Here is a 23,555-nt window from a genome sequence, read left to right as displayed (position 1 = left end):
AATAGATTACAATAGGTCATTGTTGCTTGAAGTTCATCTCTTCGAGTAAATTTTTTAATCATACAGCTTGGCTAGCACAAGAAGTTGCAACTATGAATTCTGCTTCTGTAGTTGATAAAATGACGATTGGTTGTTTCTTTGAAGACTAAGAAACAACTACTGATCCCAACGTGAAAGCATATTCCGAGGTGCTCTTCCTATCATCCAAATCTCTAGCATAGTCACTATCAGCAAAAGCCAACAGATTTGATTTTTCTCCCTTCTTGTAGAATTATCCGAATTCAGAAGTACCTTGCAAGTATCTTAAGATCCTCTTGGCAGCTAGAAGACTTTCTGTTGGACTTTCCATATACCTACTAATGAGACTTATAGAATATATAATGTATGGTCTTGTTGCTGTTAAATACATTAAACCTCCCATAATTTGCCTGTAGAGTTTGTTGTAAACTCTTTTTCCTTCATAATCTCTAGTTAACTTTAGACCAAACTTGTTGGTGTGCTTATAGCATTACAATACTTCATTCAAACTTGTCTAGAATTCATTGGATGAAAAAAAAATAACTTCATTCGTCAAGCTATAAATATATTATTTTCAATATTATTAATTAAACAATCATTCAAGTATTCATCTCTCATTCAATCACGATTAATAATACTCGTAACATGAAATGTTATCTCCATTGTAGTGATTGCGATTGATAAAATCAAAACCAAACTCGCATGTTTTTAAATTATTAGATACAACTCTTCTCTTCTTGTTTGAACTATCTTTTTAGAAATATCACCAAACCTTTATGATAATTCAGACACAAGTTGTTATGTAAGTGACAAAAGCTTAAAATTTTGGATGTGATACGTTTTTGCTGCAATATCGGGTGTGCTCTACACCCAATCCAATGACTCATACTTTCAATCAAATAAATCTTACCCTTAATTAATTAAATGCATGCATGAAATTCAAATTACTTATATTTTACATGTATATCATGATATCGATTGTGTAAAAATTAAATATTTAAAATGAGTTTATAATAAATTACAATGAATTTTTATAATATTTTAGATTAATCATTTTCTTAAAATAAAGACGAATACAAAATAATTATTATAAAAATCTATTGTGTAATTGTGTAAGTACATGCCCAGCCTAGGACGTGACAAATACCATTAAAAACTAGTAATGGTCCAATTTCATCCATTAAATTATTAAGCACTTGAAAGATATATTTTGTAAACCAACGCTATGAAGCTCTGCATATTTGTTTAGGAAATTAGGGATAGCGTAACCAAACCTCCGCCAACAATTAATCAAAGCTCTATGTGAAAAACTAAATTCGATAATAGTAATATCTGTTAAAGTTGTGTTTCATTTTACAATAAGTGTATTTTGATATAGCGTTTTTATCCTTGTATATAAATAGAACATTTGACAGTTGTATTAGTTAACAGAACAATAATAGAACTTGAGGGCTGATATTCTCTTTTGGAGAGCAACTCTTCATTGCGGTTCTTCTTCCTTTACAACTTCAACATGGTATCAGAGCCTAATGCTCTTGGATTCGATTTCCTGCTGCTTAATCGTAATTGATTGCAGATCCTTCAATTTCTCCTTTCTTCGCTATAGCTACAAAAATCTATTTGTGATTGCGATGGCCTCTGCTACGATTGATGTTCAGGATCCACTATCTATCAACCCGTCCGATACACCAGGGCTCAATTTGATAAATGAACAGCTGATCGGTACTGAGAATTATGGGATCTGGAGTCGTGCAATGTTAATTGCTTTGCGAGCCAAGAATAAACTTGCATTTATCGATGGAAGCTGTACAAGGCTAGAATCTGATCCAGATAAGGTGTTACAATGGGAGAGATGTAATGCTATTGTTTTGTCATGGATTATGAATGCTGTCTCGAAGGAGATTTTCTGTGGAATTGTATATTCAACTGACGCCGATGTGGTTTGGAATGATTTGCGTGAACGATTCAACAAAGTGAACGGCTCAAGGATCTTCGCACTTCATCGATAAATAGGTTGCCATGTTCAAGGTAACAATTCGATTTCAGTATATTATTCATAACTTAGACAATTGTGGGATGAATACGGATCTCTAGTCACATTACCTACGTGCTCATGTGAATCTTCGAGGAAATATGTAGAATTTGATCAACAGCACAAGCTGCTTCAGTTCCTCATGAGACTCAATGAAAGCTTTGTTCATATTCGAAGTCACATTTTAATGATGAACCCCTTACCTACTGTCAATAATGCATTTGCCATCATCTCCCAAGAAGAATCACATCGAGGTCTGTTAAGTGCTGTTCCTCAACAATTGGAATCTGCTGCATTTTTTTCTGCTCAAAGTAAGAAGAAAAATGATGTTCGTTGTGAGCATTGCAGATTGATTGGTCATAGCAAAGAAAATTGTTTTCGGTTGGTAGGATATCCCCCTGGACACAAATTCTATAAAGGACAATGGAAATGTGATGGTCAAAAATTTAATAGGGAAGGAGATTTCAAAGGTAAACTGATGGGAAGAGCTAATGTATCTGTGGTTCATCCTGGAGAGGCTGAACAATCTATGCCATCAAAGACCGCTGGTTCTACCTTCACCCCTGAACAGTATGCTGCAATTCTAAAGCTTCTTGCAAAGGATCAACCAGATACTGCAACTCACAAATCTGCATTCTCTGCGAACATGGCAGGTAATAATCAAACCTGTTCTCATATTGACACCGAGTGGATACTTGACACCGGTGCTAATGATCACATGGTTGGGGGTAATGGATTACTTGGAAACTTTAAGTCCTGTGCACATGCCACGGGATCAATCACATTGCCTAATGGTAGTACCACCAAACGTACCAGTTTAGGAACCATGTATATCAACAAAGCCATCACCTTATCAAATGTACTCCTTGTTCCAGAATTTCATCACAATCTACTGTCCATCTCTAAATTCACCAAGGAACATCATTGCTTTGTCACTTTCTACCCCTGTTTTTGTGTGTTTCAGGACCTATCCAGTGGGAAGATAATGGGGATTGGTAAAGAGAGGCATGGCCTATACTACCTCGAAAGTTCCAGTTTACAACCCAGCAGTGTACCAAAAACTTCTTCATCTCCAATTTTTACATTTCCTTTCAATAAGTCGTCACTTTCTGCTGTAAATAATACACCATATGCGTCTGTATCACAAGAAAATCTTTGGCATCAAAGACTTGGTCAGATTTCTTTGTCTCGAATGAAAATGTTACCTTTTTTACCTGCTACTTTTGAGTTGTCTCATTGCTCCATTTGTCCTTTATCTAAGCAAACTCGTATGAGTTTTCCACAGAAGAGATCATGTAATACCAAGATGGCATTTCAGTTAATTCATATGGATGTATGGGCCCTTTTAATACACCTACTTATAATGGGGAGCGTTTTTTTCTTACAATTGTTGATGATTTTACACGTGCCACTTGGGTCTACCTTATGCATTCCAAATTAGATGTCCTTCCTTTACTTAAAAGATTCTTGACCTTCATTAAGACTCAATTTTTGGCCACTGTTAAAATCATCCGATCTGATAATGCTATGGAATTCTTTCAGCAGGAATGCACTGCCCTTTTCCATACCTTGGGTATAATGCATCAAAGCTCTTGTCCTTATACTCCCCAACAGAATGGTTTAGTGGAACGTAAACATAGACATATCCTAAATGTTGCTCGTTCTTTGATGTTTCAAGCTTTTTTTCCAACTCCCTATTGGGGTTATTGTGTGCTTGCTTCAGTTTACATCATCAATCGAACACCAACCCCCCTTTTATCAAATAAGACACCCTATGAAGCTTTGTTTGGTTCTTCGCCTTCTTATTTCCAATTACGGGTTTTGGGTTGCTTGTGTTATGTCTCTACTTTGCCCAAGAAAGATAAGTTTGCCCCTCGAGCGAGTGCTTGTGTCTTCCTTGGGTATCCAAGTAACCAAAAAGGATACATGGTTCAAGATCTCACCACTAAACGAATTTTCATTTCCAGAGATATTTCTTTCCATGAATCTGTTTTTCCCTTCTCCCAAGTTCACACTACTGAGCCCATTTTCCCCAACATAGTTGTGCCCATTCTTCATCCTGACTCTATCCCAGCTTCTTCCTCACCACATCCTCCTTCTCCTGCTTCTGTCCCACGTCCTATTCGACACTCCACTCGTATTTCCAAACCACCAATTTGGTCCCATGATTACATTTGTTCTAACTCACAGTCCTCTTCCTCCCATATTCATTCTATCTCCAATTATGTTCGGTACACTGGTTTGTCTCCTACATATAAGGCTTTCCTTTCCTCCTTCTCAGCCATAAAAGAACCATCCACCTACCATGAGGCAATTCTTGATCCCCGTTGGCAAACTGCCATGGACCTCGAGTTACAGGCTTTAGAGAGTAATCACACATGGGAGATTGTGGACCTCCCTCACGGGAAACTTCCTATTGCCAATAAGTGGGTCTATAAGATCAAACACAATCCGGATGGCAGTGTGGATCGGTTCAAATCACGTCTTGTGGCTAAAGGCTACACTCAAACTTATGGAGTAGATTTCCATGACACTTTTTCACCAGTGGCTAAGATTGCCACGGTTCGTTGTCTTCTCAGTGTTGCTTCCATGTCTAACTGGCCTCTATACCAGATGAACGTCACAAATGCATTTCTCCAGGGTGATCTTGATGAAGATATTTACATGCTATTACCTCAGGGCTTTCGAAGTCAGGGGGAGCTTCATGAGGGACTTCGACACAACAAGAAAATACAAACTAATAAGGTGTGCAAGTTGATGAAATCTCTTTATGGTCTCAAGCAAGCTTCGAGACAATGGAATATGAAATTCACATCTATCATGAAAGGGGCTGGTTTCCTTCAATCAAAGCATGACCACTCATTGTTTGTTAAGAAATAGCAACAGTTTGTTACTTTATTGTTAGTATATGTGGATGATATAGTGATCACGGGTAATCACGAGGAATCAATCCGAGCACTTAAAAAAGCATTTGAATCTGCACATTAAAATTAAAGATTTGGGAACACTGAGATACTATATGTTTAAACCAAAGAAAGTATGCTCTTGAACTCATATCGGATGCAGGCCTATCTGGTGCGAAGATCTGTGAAAATCCTATGGAACAAAATGGTAGGCTTACATCAAAAGAATTTGATGATAGTACAGGTCAAGACATGGGAATTGATCCTCTGTTGGAAGATGCCAGTGCATATCGAAGATTAGTTGGCCGACTTATATACCTCACGGTGACAAGGCCTGGTATTTGTTTTGCGGTACAAACATTGAGTCAGTTCATGAACAATCCTAAGACATCGCACTTGGAAGCAGCATTTAGAGTGTTGAGATATATAAAGTCTGCACCTGGAAAAAGGAATTCTTCTATCGGCACAGTGGTCATCATCGTTAACAGCCTATTGCGACTCTGATTGGGGAACTTGTCCCATGACTAGAAGATCCATAACTGTTTATTGCATTAAGCTTGGAGAATCTTTGATTTCATGGAAGACTAAGAAACAAGCTACTGTCTCAAGGTCCTCTGCCGAGGCAGAATACAGAGCAATGGCCAACACAACTTGTGAAGTAGTTTGGTTAGTCGGTGTTTTGAAGGATATGGGATTGGAGTTAACATTCCCTGTGATGCTAAATTGTGATAGTACTGCAGCCTTACACATTGCATCTAATCCAATGTATCACGAACGAACGAAGCATATAGAAATCGATTGTCATCTAGTTCGAGAGAAGATACGTGATGGGTTAATCAAGGCGTCACACATCAAGACCGAGGAACAACCAGCTGATTTGTTCACCAAGGCCTTGGGGAAGACTCAACATCAGAATCTCTTGTTCAAGCTTGGAATGATGAACATATTCCAAGCTTGAGGGGGAGTGTTAAAGTTGTGTTTCATTTTACAATAAGTGCATTTTGATATAGCGTTTTTATCCTTGTATATAAATAGAACATTTGACAGTTGTATTAGTTAACAAAACAATAATAGAACTTGAGGGCTGATATTCTCTTTTGGAGAGCAACTCTTCATTGCGGTTCTTCTTCCTTTACAACTTCAACAATATCAACCTAATTACATTTTATATAAAAGTAACTACATATATAGGTTTAAATACACATAAAAATACTGACAAGATCGATTTGGAGGAAAATCGTTGAACTACAATTGCTCGGTTCTTAAAATATTAAACACCGATGAATTAAATCGAGTTTGGTGTTCAAACCAAGCGGAAGATACTCGAAATAATTATTCGTAGAAACCAATTAAATATTTTATAAAGCATTTAAAATATATGCAAGTTGAATGAGTAAAAATATTTTAGTTGAAACACTTTATCAAACATTTAGAATGCAATATTTTGGTATTTGAATAACACATAAAATGCTTCAATAATGCATCTTTACAACTATGAAAATGATAAGTAAATGCAATAAATAAATAGACACAAATTTTTTATGGATGTTCGGAGACTTCAAATGCTCCTATATCACATGTTCTTCCCTTTGGGAAGAATCCACTAGAAGAATTTGATTTATACAACTAATTGTACAAACTCATTTCAACTTAGGACTTATATCTTGCCTAATTGAAACTTCTAGCACTCAAGATTGCAGGCAGCACCTCACAATCAGCATATTGTTTAATGTCTCATTTGCAAAGACTACATACACAAGTTTATTGTCTTTGTGCAAGACTCACTCAACTAATATTTGAAGTTCAACTCTCTTGTATATGTGTGAGTGATTGTGTGTGAGTAATTTATCATTTACAGTGTACATCTCAAATGTATCCTCACACAAGGGCTTGTGCTCTCAACTAACTGATTTCTTCATGCTAATTGCACATGCATTGAATCCCCTTCAAAAGCTCTCGTTTGATTTTTAATATGTTGTATTTATATGCTCCAACAATGATATATACATTAGATACAAGAATATGATCGTTTGGAAAGTTTTTGTACTGTTTCTGAAATTGCAACGGTCAAATTCACCTTGCTGGACATTTTCTCGAGTGGTCAACTCTGGTCAACTAATTCAGTTCAACTAGTCCGGTTCATTTCAGCTGGTCTGGTTCAGTTTCAGCTTGTTCAGTTCAACTCGTTCGGTTAAGTTTCAGCTGGTTTGGTTCAGTTCAGTTGGTTCAGTTCAGTTGGTCAGCTGCTGGTTCAATTCATTTCAGTTGGTCAGTAGCAGCTGGTTCAGTTCAGTTCAGCTCAGCTGGTGTGCTGAAATCAGTCTAGCCGATTTCAGTTTGTACAAAACCAGTAGCTTCATCGTCATTTATCAGCATCTTAAGCTTCGATTCAGAATTTGACTTCTGAAGATGATTTGTAGATCATTATCTTATCTTTTCAACGCATACTGAATCGCTTCATTCCAATAACCGAGCTGAGATATATGACCAACATACCACAAATGCTCATACCCAACTGATTGCTGCTTTCGTGCAATCAGTTCGGTAATTTAGCGATCAGTTAGACCTTGATAACATGCGAATTTGCCCAACTGACATGAAATACGACTTGTTCCAAATTGCGTTATCAGATCAAGAAAGTTGGCGGATTTGAATCGTCCAGTTGAGAGATATCATCAAAATACCGAAGCTTGCCAAAAATTCAGTTTGTGCAGAATTCAGTTTCAGTTTGCTTCTTGTGCTAATAAATTCACACTTGAGTAAATATTTTAGAAACACAATAACAAGTTTTTTTAACATCAAAAATCAAGATTGCGAACATGAAATGTTTCAATAAATACTATCAAATTTACATAACTGAACAAATATATAAGAGCCAAACTTTACGAGCGCAGTCCCCCACCTTAACTCGTCAAACTTTCAAACACAATGTGTAATTATTTTGGGTAATTTTGTAATCTCAAAAGTAACGTGTAATCATTTGTATAACTCTAGGTGTACATATAGCATAACTCGATTTTTTATTTGACTTCTGACATATGAATAATTTCTCATGTCACATTAGCAATCTTGATATCATTTAGAATTTTTCGGTATCATATTAACATTTTAATGAAATATCACTAAAAAAAATTAAAGTTAATTTATGAAATCAAACTTTGAATATTTGATTAATCAGAAGATAAATTTAATATACCTAAATTTTTATTTAATTTCCCTTGAATAGATGCACGCTATCAATTAATGCTAATAAGTAGCTACATTAATCCAACATATCTTATATTTTTACAAAGCTTATATTATTCATATTTCAAGAGCAAGCGCTTGCAGCTGGCAAACCAGAACCATGTATCCACTTAAGCAATCTCCTGCAAATTATAATTCTAGGCTTCTTTCGTCACCATATCTCCAAGAACCTCACACCCTCCCGTGGAAGAAGTCATGGAAACCGAGTTGTAAAAATTTTAATTCCAGGGCTGCAACAAAATGCATCATTCAACCTTCAGAATCCGTGCCTCTCATGAACAAAAAATCTGTTGAATCTGTCGTTCAAGAAACTGAACGATTCACAGAACACAAGGTGAAGCAGAGATCTTCTGCGGCGAATTCGACGCCTCTCACTCCTATAGGGTTCTTGGAAAGGGCTGCTATTGTTTATGGAAACTGCTCTTCTGTTATTCACAACGAGAAAACTTATACATTGTCTGAAACTCACGCCAGATGTGTGAGATTGGCCTCTTCGATTGTGTCGCTAGGCATCAAGAAAGGCGACGTTGTTTCTGTAGTGGCACCCAATATCCCTGCGAATGTGTGAGCTCCATTTTGCGGTTCCTATGTCTGGCGCCATTCTTAATAATGTTAATCTTCGGCTGGATGCAAAAGCGATCTCCAATCTGCTACAGCACAGCGAGTCTAAGCTTGTGTTTGTTGATTATATGCATCTTCGTCAGTTCAGGAAGCTGTTTCTTTGTTTCCTCCGAATCTGCAGACACCAATTTTAGTTCTGATCACAGAAGATAATGGAGATGATAATCAGATCAATGGGAACGATGATCATTACAAGATGATTTACGAGAAAATGGTCGAGAACTGGTGACCGGGTTTCAAATGGATTAGACCAGACAGCGAGTGGGAACCGATTACATTGAATTACACCTCCGGCACCACCTCTTCTCCTAAAGGAGTGCTGCACAGCCACCGAGGAGCATTCTTGATAGCAATGGATTCATCGCTTGATTGGTCTGTTCCAAAGCAGCCTGTGTACCTGTGGACACTTCCTATGTTCCACGCCAACGGGTGGTCCTACGCCTGGGGCATGGCCGCCGTTGGCGGAGTAAATGTGTGCCTCCGCCGTGTCGATGGACCCTCCATCTGTGAAGCATTAAGCAAGTATAAAGTAACAGATATGTGTGGCGCACCAGTGGTGCTTAGCATGATAACAAATTACCTTGGCGGGAAACACCTTGATAGTCCAGTTCAAATCATGACCGCAGGTGCACCGCCTCCCGAGTCCCGCGGCTGTTCTCGGCCTGGCAGAGAAATTAGGTTTCATCGTGAGTCATGGCTATGGGTTGACGGAGACCGGCGGGCCCGTGGTATCATGCACGTGGAAGAAAGAATGGAACGAATCTGCCATCCCTAGAAAGAGCCAAACTGAAAGCAAGACAAGGAGTGGCAACCATCGGATTCGCGGAGGCCGACGTTTTGGATCCCGAAACTGGGGCAAGCGTGAAAAGGGACGGAACAACAATCGGAGAAATCGTGTTAAAAGGTGGATCCGTGATGCTTGGGTATCTCAAAGATCCCGAAGGAACTTCGTATTGCATGAAAGATAATGGCTGGTTTTACACTGGAGATGTAGGCGTGATGCACCAGGATGGATACTTAGAAGTGAAAGACAGATCCAAGGATATCATCATCTGCGGCGGCGAGAATCTAAGCAGTGTTGAGATGGAGTCTGTGCTTTACTCCCAACCGGCGGTGAAAGAAGCGGCTGTGGTGGCGCGGCCGGATATTTTCTGGGGCGAGACGCCTGTGCGCGTTCGTGAGTTTGAAGGAGGACGTGAAAGACAAGCCAACGGAGAAAGAGATAAGAGAATTCTGCAAGGCGAGGATGCCGCTTTATATGGTCCCACTACCAAGAACGGTGGTTTTCATGGCAGAGCTTCCGAAGACTTCGACTGGTAAAATCCAGAAATTTCTTCTCAGAGATATGGCGAAAGCTTTACCCCGAAGTCACTTGTGAGCGAATCCGATAAGTCAATAATGCATAAGTCAATTTCTAAGCATCAGAAGTAAAATATTGGTAATTTTTCAGACTCTAACTGATTCAACCAAAATGGCTCACAATCTTTCTATAAAATTAATAATAATAAAAAAACTTGTTTTCACTTGGTATGGAATGCGAATTCACGTTACTAAATATTTATTATAATATTTAAAATAGGATTATATGAAGTTACACGTTGAGTTAAAAAAAAGAATTCGAAATTAAAAAACTATTTAATTATTTTTTTCTAACTTCTCAAAATATTCTTTGTTTTTATTTTTACTGAGCTGTTTCTCAACATGTTTCGGTAAAAACTTATGTGAGACGGTCTCACGAAGCGTATTTTGTGAGACGAATATCTTATTTGGGTCATCCATGAAAAAATATTACTTTTTATTGTGAATATCGGTAGAATTGACTCGTCTCACACATAAAGATTCGTGAGACCGTCTCTTGTGAGACGTACTCATATATATTTTTTCAAATCGTGACAATGCCCCGGCGGGTAAAGGAATAACGATCGTCTCTTATTCAAGTATTAATAATTGTTTATCATTTGTGTATTTAGTATGCAGTTCAGTTTTTGCATTCGCTTGCTTTTGGGGAAAAATTGAATAATAATAATAATTATTATTTTTTGATCATATATAATTAGTTTAATTTGAAAAAAGAAAAAAGTAAGTATATAAATATGTTAAGAATTAGATAATGTCAAAATGTGCTTTTAAAAATATCTTCTTTACTAACTATTATGTAATATAGCCTTTTACGATCCAATAATCCTAAAAAACCTTTCTTTATTATTTTTCCCCGTATCCAAAAATTACTATGGCTTAGGGGAAAAAATTTCTTTTTAAAAATAATTGAAATAAAATTAGTTCATTGTGCATTATTTCTTTTTGTAATAAATAATTGATTTAGTAATAAATTTATATGGATACAAATAATAAAATATAAATTTAAAATATTAATAATAATGAGAATTAGTTAAAATAATAATAATTACCATTATAGTTAAAAAAAATTAAAAAATTAATCTGGAATATATATATATATATATATAAACAAATCAAGTAATACAAAGATTTTAAAAAGATAATTTTGGAATTCAGCATCATTGAGCACACACAATTCCTGTTCATTATAAAAATTATTATATATATTTATATAATTTAAAATATAATAATTTATGAAAAATATAATTTCTAATATTTGTGCTATCTTCGATCCAAATCTTTACTCTTTTACAATTTATTAAATGCTCTTTTTGGTATCTCTATAGTTGAAAATGGTGGGAGGCCCAACTTTTTACTCTTTTTTTTCAATGAAGTAGACGATCTCACGAATTTTTATCTGTGAGACGAATCAATCCTACCGATATTCACAATAAAAAATAATACTCTTAGTATAAAAAATAATATTTTTTCATTGATGACCCAAATAAGAGATCTGTCTCACAAAATACGACCCGTGAGATCGTCTCATACAAATTTTTGTCTTTTTAATAAAGTTTAGAAGCTTATTTGTATCTCAACTAGTTTAGTATATATATATTTATAGACTTCCTATGAATCTTTGGCTCCTTTTGAACAATATTTATAAAATAATTTTACAGAAGTGTTTTTTATAAGAGATTTATATTTTAAAAGTTGTTTTAATAAACAAATATGTTTAGAAAATTATTCTAAATCTATCAATCACAGAATCTAACACATTCAAGTTTTATTGATATTAAAATATAATTTGTTATCGATTAGACCAAACATTAATTCTTTAGTTGCATAAATTTTAAAGTTATTGGCAATTCTCCGGACCGAGCCAACCCACTAAAGCCTGCTCATCTTCGAAGCCCCCATGGCCGCCGCCATCTTCCTAAGCACAAATTTCTGTAGTTTTCCAGTGGAGGTTTTTGGGAGCTCATCCATAAAAACCACCGTCTTCGGCACCATGAAGCGCGGCAGTTTCTCTCTGCAAAAGGCTATGACGTCGCTCTCCGTCGGCTTTTGTTGGACACCCTCCTTGAAGCTGACGAACGCACACGGCGTCTCGCCCCAGAACTCGTCCGGCCGCGCCACTACCGCCGCCTCGTTCACATCCTGGTACGTGTACAACACGGACTCCACTTCCACGCTGCTCATATTTTCTCCACCGCTGATGATTACGTCCTTTGATCTGTCTTTTCCCGTCTGGGTGCATCACCCCGACATCGCCGGTGAAGAACCAGCCGTTTTTCATGGATTTCGATGTGTTTTCGGGATCTCTAAGGTAACCCAACATTATGCATCCACCCCTCAACACGATTTCACCGAGAGTTTTTCCATCTCGAGCCACGCTCTTCCCTGATTGAGGATCGATTACATCCACCTCTGCCATTCCTACGGTTCTCACTCCCTGTCTAGCCTTCAGCCGGGCCCGCTCCGCCGCTGGAAATCTGTTCCAGTTCTGCTTCCACGAGCAACAAACGACTAGCCCTCCGGTCTCCGTCATGCCATATCCATGACATACCACAAATCCGAGTGACTCTGTTTTAGCAAGCACCGCTGCAGGAGGAGGAGCGCCGGCGGTCAGAATATGAACAGTCCTTTCCAGTGGCTTTCCATCTGGAACGTTCGACAGCATGTTGAGCACCACCGGCGCCCCACACATGTGGGTCACGTTGTGTTGGCGTATGTTGGCGTAGGATAACGGAAGCGTCGAATTTGCGGAGGCAGATATTGGTTCCGCCGACTGCAGCCATGCCCCAGGTGTAGCTCCACCCGTTGGCGTGAAACATGGGCAGAGTCCACATGTAAACAGGCTCTTTCGGAACGGACCACTCAAGCAATGAATCCATGGCGACAATGAATGTTCCCCGATGACTGTGGACGACTCCTTTCGGCGTAGAGGTAGTTCCAGACGTGTAGTTCAAAGTCAATGGATCGTATTCAGATTTGGGACGAACCCAATTGAAATCTGAACTACCCATCGACATCATCTGTTCATAACTACCATGAAAATCCCCTTTCGCTATCGGATATTCCGACTCACCTTCTGTGATAATCACGAGCAAGGGACGCCGATTATCACTTGGGAACAGAGCCAACGCTTCAAGAACCAAAGATACCGATTGATGATCGACGAAAACAAGCTTTGGTCGAGCATGGCGGAACAGGACAGAGACCGTACGGGAATCAAGACGCAGGTTGATGGTGTTGAGCACTGCGCCGGCCTATGGGTATGGCGAAATGAAGCTCATACATGGCCGGGATATTCGGAGCCACCGCAGAGACCACGTCTCCCGGAATGATGCCTAACGAACAAATCGAGGACGCCATTTTCAAGCATCTGCGATAGGTTTGCGACCATGTGTAGGAGATGGAGTTGTAAACGATGGAAGGGCAATCAGCGTAGACTGTGGCGGCTCTCTCAAGGAAGCCAATCGGCGTCAGAGGGCTGGAATTCGGAGAGCTGGGCTTCAGTTGATCCATGAATCTGTGGTTGCCGTCCGCTGAAACTGGAGGTGGAGACGGGATATTCGGAGCCACCGCAGAGACCACGTCTCCCGGAATGATGCCTAACGAACAAATCGAGGACGCCATTTTCAAGCATCTGCGATAGGTTAGCGACCATGTGTAGGAGATGGAGTTGTAAACGATGGAAGGGCAATCAGCGTAGACTGTGGCGGCTCTCTCAAGGAAGCCAATCGGCGTCAGAGGGCTGGAATTCGGAGAGCTGGGCTTCAGTTGATCCATGAATCTGTGGTTGCCGTCCGCTGAAACTGGAGGTGGAGACGACAGACTTGGGGTACTACTATAGCATTCTGATCTTTATAAGAGCATTGAGATTCGTCTTGTAATTTAATCAGGTGTAAAGTTCAACAAATAATCATGTTATTTATTCAATATTTTATTATATTATATTATATTTGGGTATATGTTGTAATACTTGTACATATCTAAACATGACCAATTTTTTTAAAAATAATCTATTTTACTTCGCTGGAATAAAGAAAAAAATTTGTGTGAAATGATCTCATGAATTATGAGACATATTTTTTATTTGGTCATCCATTAAAAATTATTACTTTTTATGCTAAGAATATTATTTTTTATTATTAATATTGATAGAGTTGACTCGTCTCAAAAATAAAAATTCGTGAGAACGTCTGACAATAGACCTACTCTTGTATAAACACCAAGTCATTTGTAACTAACTGTGGATAAAATTATCTCTGCTGCATTTCCGCGTTTGTTAACATGACCTCGACGCAAATTCCACATTTGTGTTTTTTTTGGTTAAAATCAGTTGAAATTAATAAATTTAGTTTTACTTTCTCGATCATATTAATTATATATATATTATAATGATTTTTCGGATTATGACGTCAATTATAATATGTGTTTTTAAAATGATATTATTGTATGAAATAAAGAAATTTTTTAGTATAGAGTCGATGTTATTTTTGTTAAATAATGATGTTAAGATAAATTTTTTGTAATATTTCGTTATTTTTCTATGATGTTTAATTTGTTAATTTTTACATTTTTTCCTTGTTGTTCTCAACAATTTAGTAAATATCCATAGTTTACTCGAAATAATTCAAATGTAAAAAAATACAATTATAAGTGATAATATTATATTTAGGTAGAAAATGAGTATTCAATCATCCGAATAAATATGAGAATAACGAAGGATGATATAAAATCTACTCAAATCCAATTCATTATCCTCCCTAATTTGAAATACGTCTAAGATGTATTGCATTTAAAATCGAAAAGTTTACATATATGCTAAAATCAATTCCTTTCATTCATCAAAAATAAAATTCATTAAAGTTCTTATAATGAGACACAAATAATTAATCACGTGCATAAAATATAGCATGTTATGTATTGTATGTCTTAAGACACTGTCTTAAGGTAGACATCGATATTATTTTAATATTGATCATATCCTATTTGTACATTAAATCTAAATGTCTCGGAAAATTGTGATCTAACTCCAGATTTCATTTCTATCCACGCGAGTGTCGTGACTCATTCCTAGTCAATTAGGAAGAGATAGAGAGCATAAGTGTTATAAAACTGAGAAAAAAATATAAAATAATATATTTATACAGCTAAGATAAACCAAAAAAATAAATTAACTAATCTATCTCTGCTAACAAAAATATATTCAAAGAATTTTTCTTATCTATCGGTGGCGACAGCGACAAAATCAGATGAAATTGCCCATAAATTTCTCTCGCTATGTGTCCTTCCCGAAAATCTCAGCGTATTTCAAGAGGTAGAAACCCAGAAAACAAGAACCCATTATCGATGTTGAGGCCAATTATCTCTGCTACCTTTCCCGCTTCGTCAATGGCGGAGGATTCAAATCAAAGGTTTTCGATGTCTACTTCGATACCGCTGGGAAAGCATTGTTCTCAGAATTGGGTGAGCAGAGTAAATTATCACAATGGCTCCAGCTCTATCGGTAGACTTTCCAGCTTCAGGTAATCGTTAAATTTAGGAACTTCGAATCATGATTTTTCTGCATTGATTTAAGCCGCCATGGGAACGAACCCTAGATTTAAATCGGTAGATTGTGATTTTAATCGTAATAAATTTGATGGTCATGTTCAATTTCAGAATATAATCAGATGTTTATCCATAATTGTTAAAACTTTGTTTATAGTAAGTGGGTATGTGTATTAAATTCGGGTTTTGGACAGCTTTGCGTGAAATTAGTTAATTTTCCGAACTATTAGGAATTTAATTATATTAACATTGGATTTTGAATTTTGTGCCGTGTATTAATTTATTAATTCTTTTGCGGTGAAAGTTCCAAACCCTATCTTTGCATTTATGTTTTCCTCGTTTGCGTGGAATACCTTTGGTATTAGGATATGAGTGACTTAGTTTTAGGTATATTTGCTCCATCCAATCAATTTTTTAATTACATTGTTTTCCCTTTATACCATTGCATTGTCTCAATCTACTTTTTTTTGGTTGAAAATCTCACTTAATCTACTTTATTTATCATTAATGGTGACTATTACTTCCTGTTACAAGCTAGAATATCGTAAAGTTTATCCTTCAAATGATTTCACGTTTTCAAAAAAAATGAATATATATAATTTATTCAAAAATGATTTCACGTTTTCCAAAACTTAGTTGATAGAGTTATATTTTTAAAAAGGAAAAAAAGAAAAAAATGTTAATTAACGTAGAACTGAATTATATATATATACTAGCTACGGTGTACATGTCGTGTTTGTGTGTACAGTTTCTTTTATAATTATCGAGTGATTAAAGTGAAATTTGAAAAATTATCGAGGAACTAAAATGTTATTTGAATTGTTGTAATTAAAAAAAATAAAAAAACAAAAGTATTTGTTGAAATTAAAAAAATTAAAAATAAAAGTTTAATATTGTTACCAAGTAAGGGCAAAATTGGAAGAGTAAAAAACAGACTAAGACACTATTTTGTCTCTATTATAAAGATTCTTAATAATAGTAATATATATATATATATATAGATATATATATAGTTCAGTTCTACATTAATTAACATTTTTTCTTTTTTCCTTTTTAAGAATATGACTCTATCAATTAAGTCTTGGCAAACGTAAAATCATTTATATATATATATATATATATATATGTTAATTAATGTAGAACTGAACTATATATATATATATTCAAAAATGATTTTACGTTTGCCAAAACTTAATTGATAGAGTTATATTCTTAAAAAGGAAAAAAGGAAAAATGTTAATTAATGTAGAACTGAACTAATATTTATATATATATATAAATAATCTAGCAACTAGGTTTCTAAATACGACATTGACTGTATTTTGCATTGTCTTGTGTAGTATAAAGCTGTTTGCACAAAATTTGCGTAGATGCGCGCGTGTCAGGTGCAAACGCGCTTGCGTGTAAAAAATGAAAAATCTAAGGTTTAAGATTTCAAATGAAATGAATAACAAATTTGAATGTTTGTTATTTTGTTATAGTCTCCCAAGCTAATATGTACAAAATATAAATGATCGAAAGGTCCAATAAAAGATATACAATAGTGATCCATTAGATTGTGGAATATATATGTTTCAGTATTGGCATAGCAAATGGAAACAGAAGCGTGGAGGAGCACTCTGCAGGTGTTCCAACGTCGGTGCCTTCTCCTAGCAGGCCATCGTTATATTGATGTTAGGTGATCTTTAATTAGACTTCAATCAGCCTGCACATTTCGATCAAACAAGTGAGATATTTTGTGTTACATTACAAAAATTTGTAAAATTCATGGCTTGAATTCGTGTAGGACTGCCGAGGAGTTTAGCACTGGACATGTTGCTGGTGCTATCAATGTCCCTTTCTTGCTGAGAGTTGGACCAGGTTAAAGTAACATACGAGCTAGTACAATTTTTGAAAAGCTGGATAAGGTAGTCATAGGGTTTATTTGATCTGGTAAAGTTCCTCGACTAACTTGTTTGAATCACTATAATAGGTATGACCCATAATCCCAAATTTTTGGAGGAAGTGTAGTCTCATTGTGGAAAAGATGATGAAATCCTCGTTGTAAGTTCTTTCGTCTAGCTTTTGGATCGTGAGAGAGGTGTGTTAGTTGTCCCACATCGGTCGGATAAAATACCTGGAAGTTGTATATATGATCATTGGACAATCCTCCCTCTTGATCTAGCGTTGGGGTTGACTCAAGTCCAAATTTCAATCTTATCATGTTATCGGAGCTCAGGTTCCAATGTTATGTGTTGGATTGCCCATAGTTTAGGTCACTCGTTCTGCCTATAATTGGGTCATTTGTAAACTTCACGCTCCAGATGTTCATTCCTGTGCGTGAGGGGTGTGTTAGTTATCCCACATCGGTTGGATAAAATACATGAGTTGTATATACGGTCTTGGACAATCCTCCCTTCTTGAGCTAGCTTTTGAGGTTGAGTTAGGTTCAAGTTCCAATCTTAACAGATCAAGACATTTGAAATCGAGAATTTTAAATCCTTTTATCATAATTTGATGTGGGGAGACATCAAATTATATTTTCTTGATCAAACCTTTACGTCCAAGTCAAATATTTCTATACAAAAAGAAGAAATCTTCTAATCAAAACACTTTCTGAGTATTGTTTGGCTTAATTGACAGGGATGCCAATTAGGAAAAAGGTCTCTTATGGCTGCGACTGAGCTATTATCTGCTGTAAGTTCTTCCCTTTTCCACAATCTTGTAATCTAAATTGTTCTCGAAATCTATGAGGGGTTGCTTTATATTTATATTTAAAGAGATATGAAATTTTAATTCTTTTTTTTTAAAAAATAAATTAAACGATGATTACTGTCCAGCATTAGAAAATGACAAAAGCTCGTTATTATTTTTTTTGTAAGAAATGAAACAAATGTATTTGAATTTTAAGTTTTGTCGACTTGGGCGCTTGTATTTGTATTTCTTCATGAAAGTAATTAAAAAGGTAAAACTTAATTATAGGGATTTAGTGGAGTAACGGACATGGCTGGAGGATATGCAGCTTGGGTACAAAATGGACTGCCAACAGAGTCTTGATGAGGCTTATTTCCATTGATTTACAAATATTATTAGAAATCAAAAAAAGCAGTTTACATGTTTATTTTTATTATAAAATATGAACTTGTCAGTTAATCATTTTCTAATTAGTAATGTTGTAATTTTTAGTACTTTCTTATTTCCTCGGATCTTTTTTGTTTTGACAAATGAATGCTGTATGGTTTTTTTTTTTAAAAAAAACATGATTCACATTTCATTAATCAGGCAACTCATCCGCACGAGTTGATTATGTTTGTGTTTTATTAATTGTTATGAGTTCGATTCATGACTAACATTTTTTCGATCTAAGTATCTCACGTAGGGTTTTAGGCTCGTTCAATATGTTTTACGTAATTAGTGTAATTTGTAAGTTATTGTGTTCACGTAAAAAAATTACTTAATGATTCAATCATAATAAAAATATAAAAAATGTAAAAAGAAAAAGTGATCTATAGTATATATACCTAAACTTTAATATTTGAAGCTCAAGAATTAAATAAATTTTTTTACCAAAACTTAGACATATTTATATTATTAATAATTGCTTAAAATTAAACTCCTTGTACTAAATATTTTTATGTGTTGGAAGTTTTTTCATAACTATAAAAATAACATTTAACTAATTAATTTCATACTTTACAGGTCCTTTTTCGATCTCGATTATCTTCTCATTTTAATTTTGAAGTGGATAACTTTTAGCTTTAATGTAATTTTTATTTTTAAAAAAGAATATTTCTTTTTATTTTTTTTAGATCACACTAACATATACGTTACGACAGTTTACTGTATATATATATAATATACACACACGAAATCCCATGCATATATATATATATATATACACGAAATCCCATGCATGCAGCTCCAGCACTACTCGTGTCGCATTTTCACTCCATGCAAATGCCACGTACCCCGCACTGACACTTCACTCCTATCCTTTTCCACGGCTACTATAAAATTTCACTCCCAATTTCTCCCAAGTACGTACGTTTATGAGCAAGATCAGAAAATGGCGAAGAAATTGAACTCCGTTTTCAACTTGCTACCCGTACTGCTCTTAGTTCATTGCTGTGTGATTCTGCCTATGTTTTCAGGTTTCAGTACTGTGGTGTGCGCAGAAGAAGAGAACGGAGATATTTTGGCTTCGGGGTTTTTGGTGAAAAGGGAAGATAGGAAAGCTCTTGTTTCCAGTGAATATGGAGAGATCTCGGCGGTTCGAATGGGCGATAAAGACAGTGGGGGCCACTTATCTTGTTCATTTCTTCACTCTGGAGCCCAATTCTCTGTTTCTCCCAGTGTTTCTGCATGAGCATATGGTATTCTATGTCCAAACAGGTACTATGTCTTGCTCGCTATGTTAATATGGCCATTAATTGACCATTTTTTATGATCCATTGCATAAAATCACGTGTTGCATAAAACTGGTTTACCTGAAATACACAGATCTTGTATATTCCGTTTTTCAAATTTGATTTACTGTTTTGTTCTTCGAATGTATACAAATTTTCTAGGTGATAAGTTACGTTTACTGTTTTGTTCTAGCCAGTTGACCAGTCTTACGTTTTTATTTTTTGTTTCATCCTAAAATATTAACTGCAGGGAGTGGAAAGTTGAGCTGGGCGGAGGAAAATGATTCGAAGGACATAGATTTGAGGCCAGGAGATGTCTACAGATTGCAGGCTGGAACTGTTTTCTTCATACAGAGCAACTTGGAAACCGAAGACGAGAGACAAAAACTCAGGATTCATGCCATTTTTGCGGATTCAAACGATGAACCTCGAGTATTTTGATTCACATTTTAAGTTTTTATTCAATTCTCATTACTCATAATCAGTCTTTATTTTTTTTAAAAAATTATATTTGTGATTTTCGTAGGAATCAACAACTGGGCCTTACTCTGGTATCCGAGACATGGTTCTAGGTTTTGACAAGAAAGTTTTGCAGGCGGCATTTAAGGTTATAATTTCCTTCTATCCACTTTGTTATTTTCCGTCATCGTTTTTAGTTTTTGTGCGTGGGTTCTGAAATTTACGATTTCGAGCTCATGTTATGGGATTCAAACTGGTGATTTTAATTTTTTAAGGTTACTGAAGAACTGATGGATGAACTGTTGAACGGAGCGAAGCCACCTGCCATTGTTCATGGAATTCCAAGAGCTAGGAAGGCATTGGAGATGGAAGTTCGATTGATTAGTGGCATTGTGAGAAGCAGAGGGCATAATATCATCCAAGTTAACAAAAAGAAGAGGGAGAAAGCGAAATTATTCAACCTTCTCGAGGACAAGAAAGATTTCGAGAATGACCATGGGTGGAGCACAACCGCAACCGGGAAAAAGTTATCTGCATTGAAGGAGATCAACATTGGTTTATACATGGTGAACTTGACCCGAGTAAGTTACGAGAACCAGATGGTTTTAACGGTATGGGCTTGGTATTGTAGCTAATTTTGACTCTTTTTTGATAAAAAAAAAATTCTTTGAAGGGATCAATGATGGGGCCGCATTGGAACCCCGTGGCTAATGAAATTGGGATCGTCTGGCAAGGGCGGGGAATAGTGCGGATTGTGTGTTCAAGCACCGCAAATGAAACAGGGTGCGAAAATGTGCGGTTTAAGGTTGAGGAAGGGGATGTCTTTGCGGTTCCTAGGTTGCATCTGATGGCTCAGATGGCTTTCGAGAATGATACATTTGTTTTTGCAGGATTTAGTAATTCGGCAAAGAGGAACCATCCTCAGTTTTTTGCAGGGCAGGCTTCTGTGCTCAAAACCTTGGATAGAGAGGTTGTGTCTATTTCCTTCAATGTGACTAAGGCCACATTGGATCAGCTCTTGGCTCCACAAAGAGACTCTGTGATAGTAGGTTGTACCTCGTGTGCGGAGGAGGAGTTGAGGGTGCTGGAGGAGGAGATGGAGAAAGAACGAGAGGAGGCTAGACAGAGGGAAGAGGAGGAGGCTCGAAAGAGGGAAGAGGAGGAGGCTCGAAAGAGGGAAGAAGAGGAGAAAAGACGGGAAGAGGAAGCAAGAAAGAGGGAAGAAGAGGAAGCTAAAAGGGAGGAAGAAGAAAGGAAAAGGCGCGAAGAAGAAGAGGAGGAAGAAGAAGAGAAAAGACGGGAAGAGGAAGCAAGAAAGAGGGAGGAAGCAAGAAAGAGGGAAGAAGAGGAAGCTAAAAGGGAGGAAGAAGAAAGGAAAAGGCGCGAAGAAGAAGAGGAGGAAGAAAAAGAGAAAAGACGGGAAGAGGAAGCAAGAAAGAGGGAAGAAGAGGAAGCTAAGAGGGAGGAAGAAGAAAGGAAAAGGCGAGAAGAAGAAGAGAGACAGAGGGAGGAAGCAGAGCGAGAAAGACAAGAAGAAGAGGAGGAAAGGAGACAGAGGGAAGAGGAAGCACAAAGGAAAGAAGAGGAAGAAGCTAAGAGAGAGGAAGCAGAGCGAGAGTGGCGAGAACGGGAGGAGGAGGAACGGAGAAGAAGGGAAGAGGAAGCACGGAGGCAAGAAGAGGAAGAATCGAAAAGGCAAGAAGAGGAAAGGAGACGAAGGGAAGAGGAGGAAGCAGAAGCAAGAGCACGAGAAGAGAAGGAAGCTAAGAGGGAGGAAGAGAAAGCGAGAAAGAAAGAAGAAGAGGAAAAGGGAAGAGAGGAGGAGGAATCTCGTCGGGAGCGGGAGGAGGAAGAAAGAAGGGAAATGGAGAGAGCGAGGAAAGAAGCAGAGAAAAGAGAGGAAAAAGAAAAGGCAAGACAAGAAGAAGAAGCTAGGAAAGGAGGAGCACAAGAGTGAGGAAGAACGGGCAGCTGAAGAGGAACGACGATGGGAGGAGGCGGAAGAAGCAGAAAGTCACCATGGGGGAGGAGGCGACAGAGAACAAGCATACAAGTTTAGGTTGGAATGGTAAAAGATGGGCATTAATACCAGTAGGGAAAAAGAGAGTTTCAGATAGATTTTTTCTGTGTTTTGAAGTAAATTGTATTTCATGAATGCCTCTTTTGAAGCCATGATCTTCTCGACATTTCCTTTTTGCATGTGAGTGGTGTCTGAACAGTTTCGCATTTGGTTTAGAAGTCTCGATGCTCAAGTGTTGTACAAAAACTTCTTAAGTTCTAGTATTCTGGCTCGTTCACATATAAATTTACCAAAAATAAGAAAATTGCACGAGATATCTTAGAAAATGATCAATGCCTTCGTTCCCAGGTGGAACGCTGCAAGAAGACAAGCTGTGTGTGTGCATCAGAGCTTATTGAGCACTTGAATGATGGGTGTGAATAATTTGATTTCAAAATTTTCTTCTGATAAGGCCAAAATCATCGAAAAGAAACTGAGATTCACTGCCTCTTTGTTGCAAAATTAAATCAACATTCAAGATATAAGTGGTTGCACATAGTTTCAAATGAGCTGATATGGCAACCATTCCCACGTGTAAAAACTTCAATTTCATACTTGCCCTTGACTAGTATTTCATTTCGGATATGTACGGAATGTTTTTTTTTATATAATCAATGATTAAAATCAGTGGATATTAGTATTTAATACTTATTTAAAATTATTAATATAATAATATAATGAATATTTTAAGTTTTAAATATTATATCAAAAATAATTTTGTTGAAATAATACTATTCAAAAGAGGATAACAATATTCTGTCGTTACGTTATATTTTATATTTTTGAGTATGAAATTGAAAAAATTATAAAAAAAATTATTTTAAAATCATATATTATTTTTTTTATCAAAATATTAAATAATAAATAAATATATTTCAAAAATAAATTTGTGTATCATTTATTAGATGAATTTTGAATACAAGATTAACAAA

At 36.5% G+C, this 23,555-nt stretch overlaps 1 protein-coding gene and 3 pseudogenes across 1 annotated transcript; 3 read left to right on the top strand and 1 right to left on the bottom strand.

Annotated features, from left to right (window-relative positions):
• Positions 1-8,178: 8,178 nt before the first annotated feature.
• LOC142539743 (2-methylpropanoate--CoA ligase CCL4-like) lies at positions 8,179-10,205 on the top strand (annotated as a pseudogene).
• Positions 10,206-11,924: 1,719 nt separating this feature from the next.
• Positions 11,925-14,046, bottom strand: LOC142539742 (2-methylpropanoate--CoA ligase CCL4-like; annotated as a pseudogene).
• Positions 14,047-15,372: 1,326 nt separating this feature from the next.
• On the top strand, positions 15,373-18,895 carry LOC142538902 (uncharacterized). Its single transcript, XM_075644191.1, has 5 exons — positions 15,373-15,695; positions 17,507-17,580; positions 17,693-17,763; positions 18,343-18,396; positions 18,682-18,895. The coding sequence occupies exons 1-3, from the start codon at positions 15,451-15,453 to the stop codon at positions 17,728-17,730; spliced, it is 357 nt and encodes a 118-aa protein (XP_075500306.1). The 5' UTR covers positions 15,373-15,450; the 3' UTR covers positions 17,731-17,763; positions 18,343-18,396; positions 18,682-18,895.
• An 835-nt stretch (positions 18,896-19,730) lies between these two features.
• LOC142539741 (vicilin-like seed storage protein At4g36700) lies at positions 19,731-22,898 on the top strand (annotated as a pseudogene).
• Positions 22,899-23,555: the final 657 nt, after the last annotated feature.

The sequence above is a fragment of the Primulina tabacum genome, chromosome 3, assembly GCF_025594145.1.
Source record: "Primulina tabacum isolate GXHZ01 chromosome 3, ASM2559414v2, whole genome shotgun sequence".
NCBI classification, from domain to species: Eukaryota; Viridiplantae; Streptophyta; class Magnoliopsida; order Lamiales; family Gesneriaceae; genus Primulina; species Primulina tabacum.
This window is presented reverse-complemented; position numbering and strand designations above follow the sequence as displayed.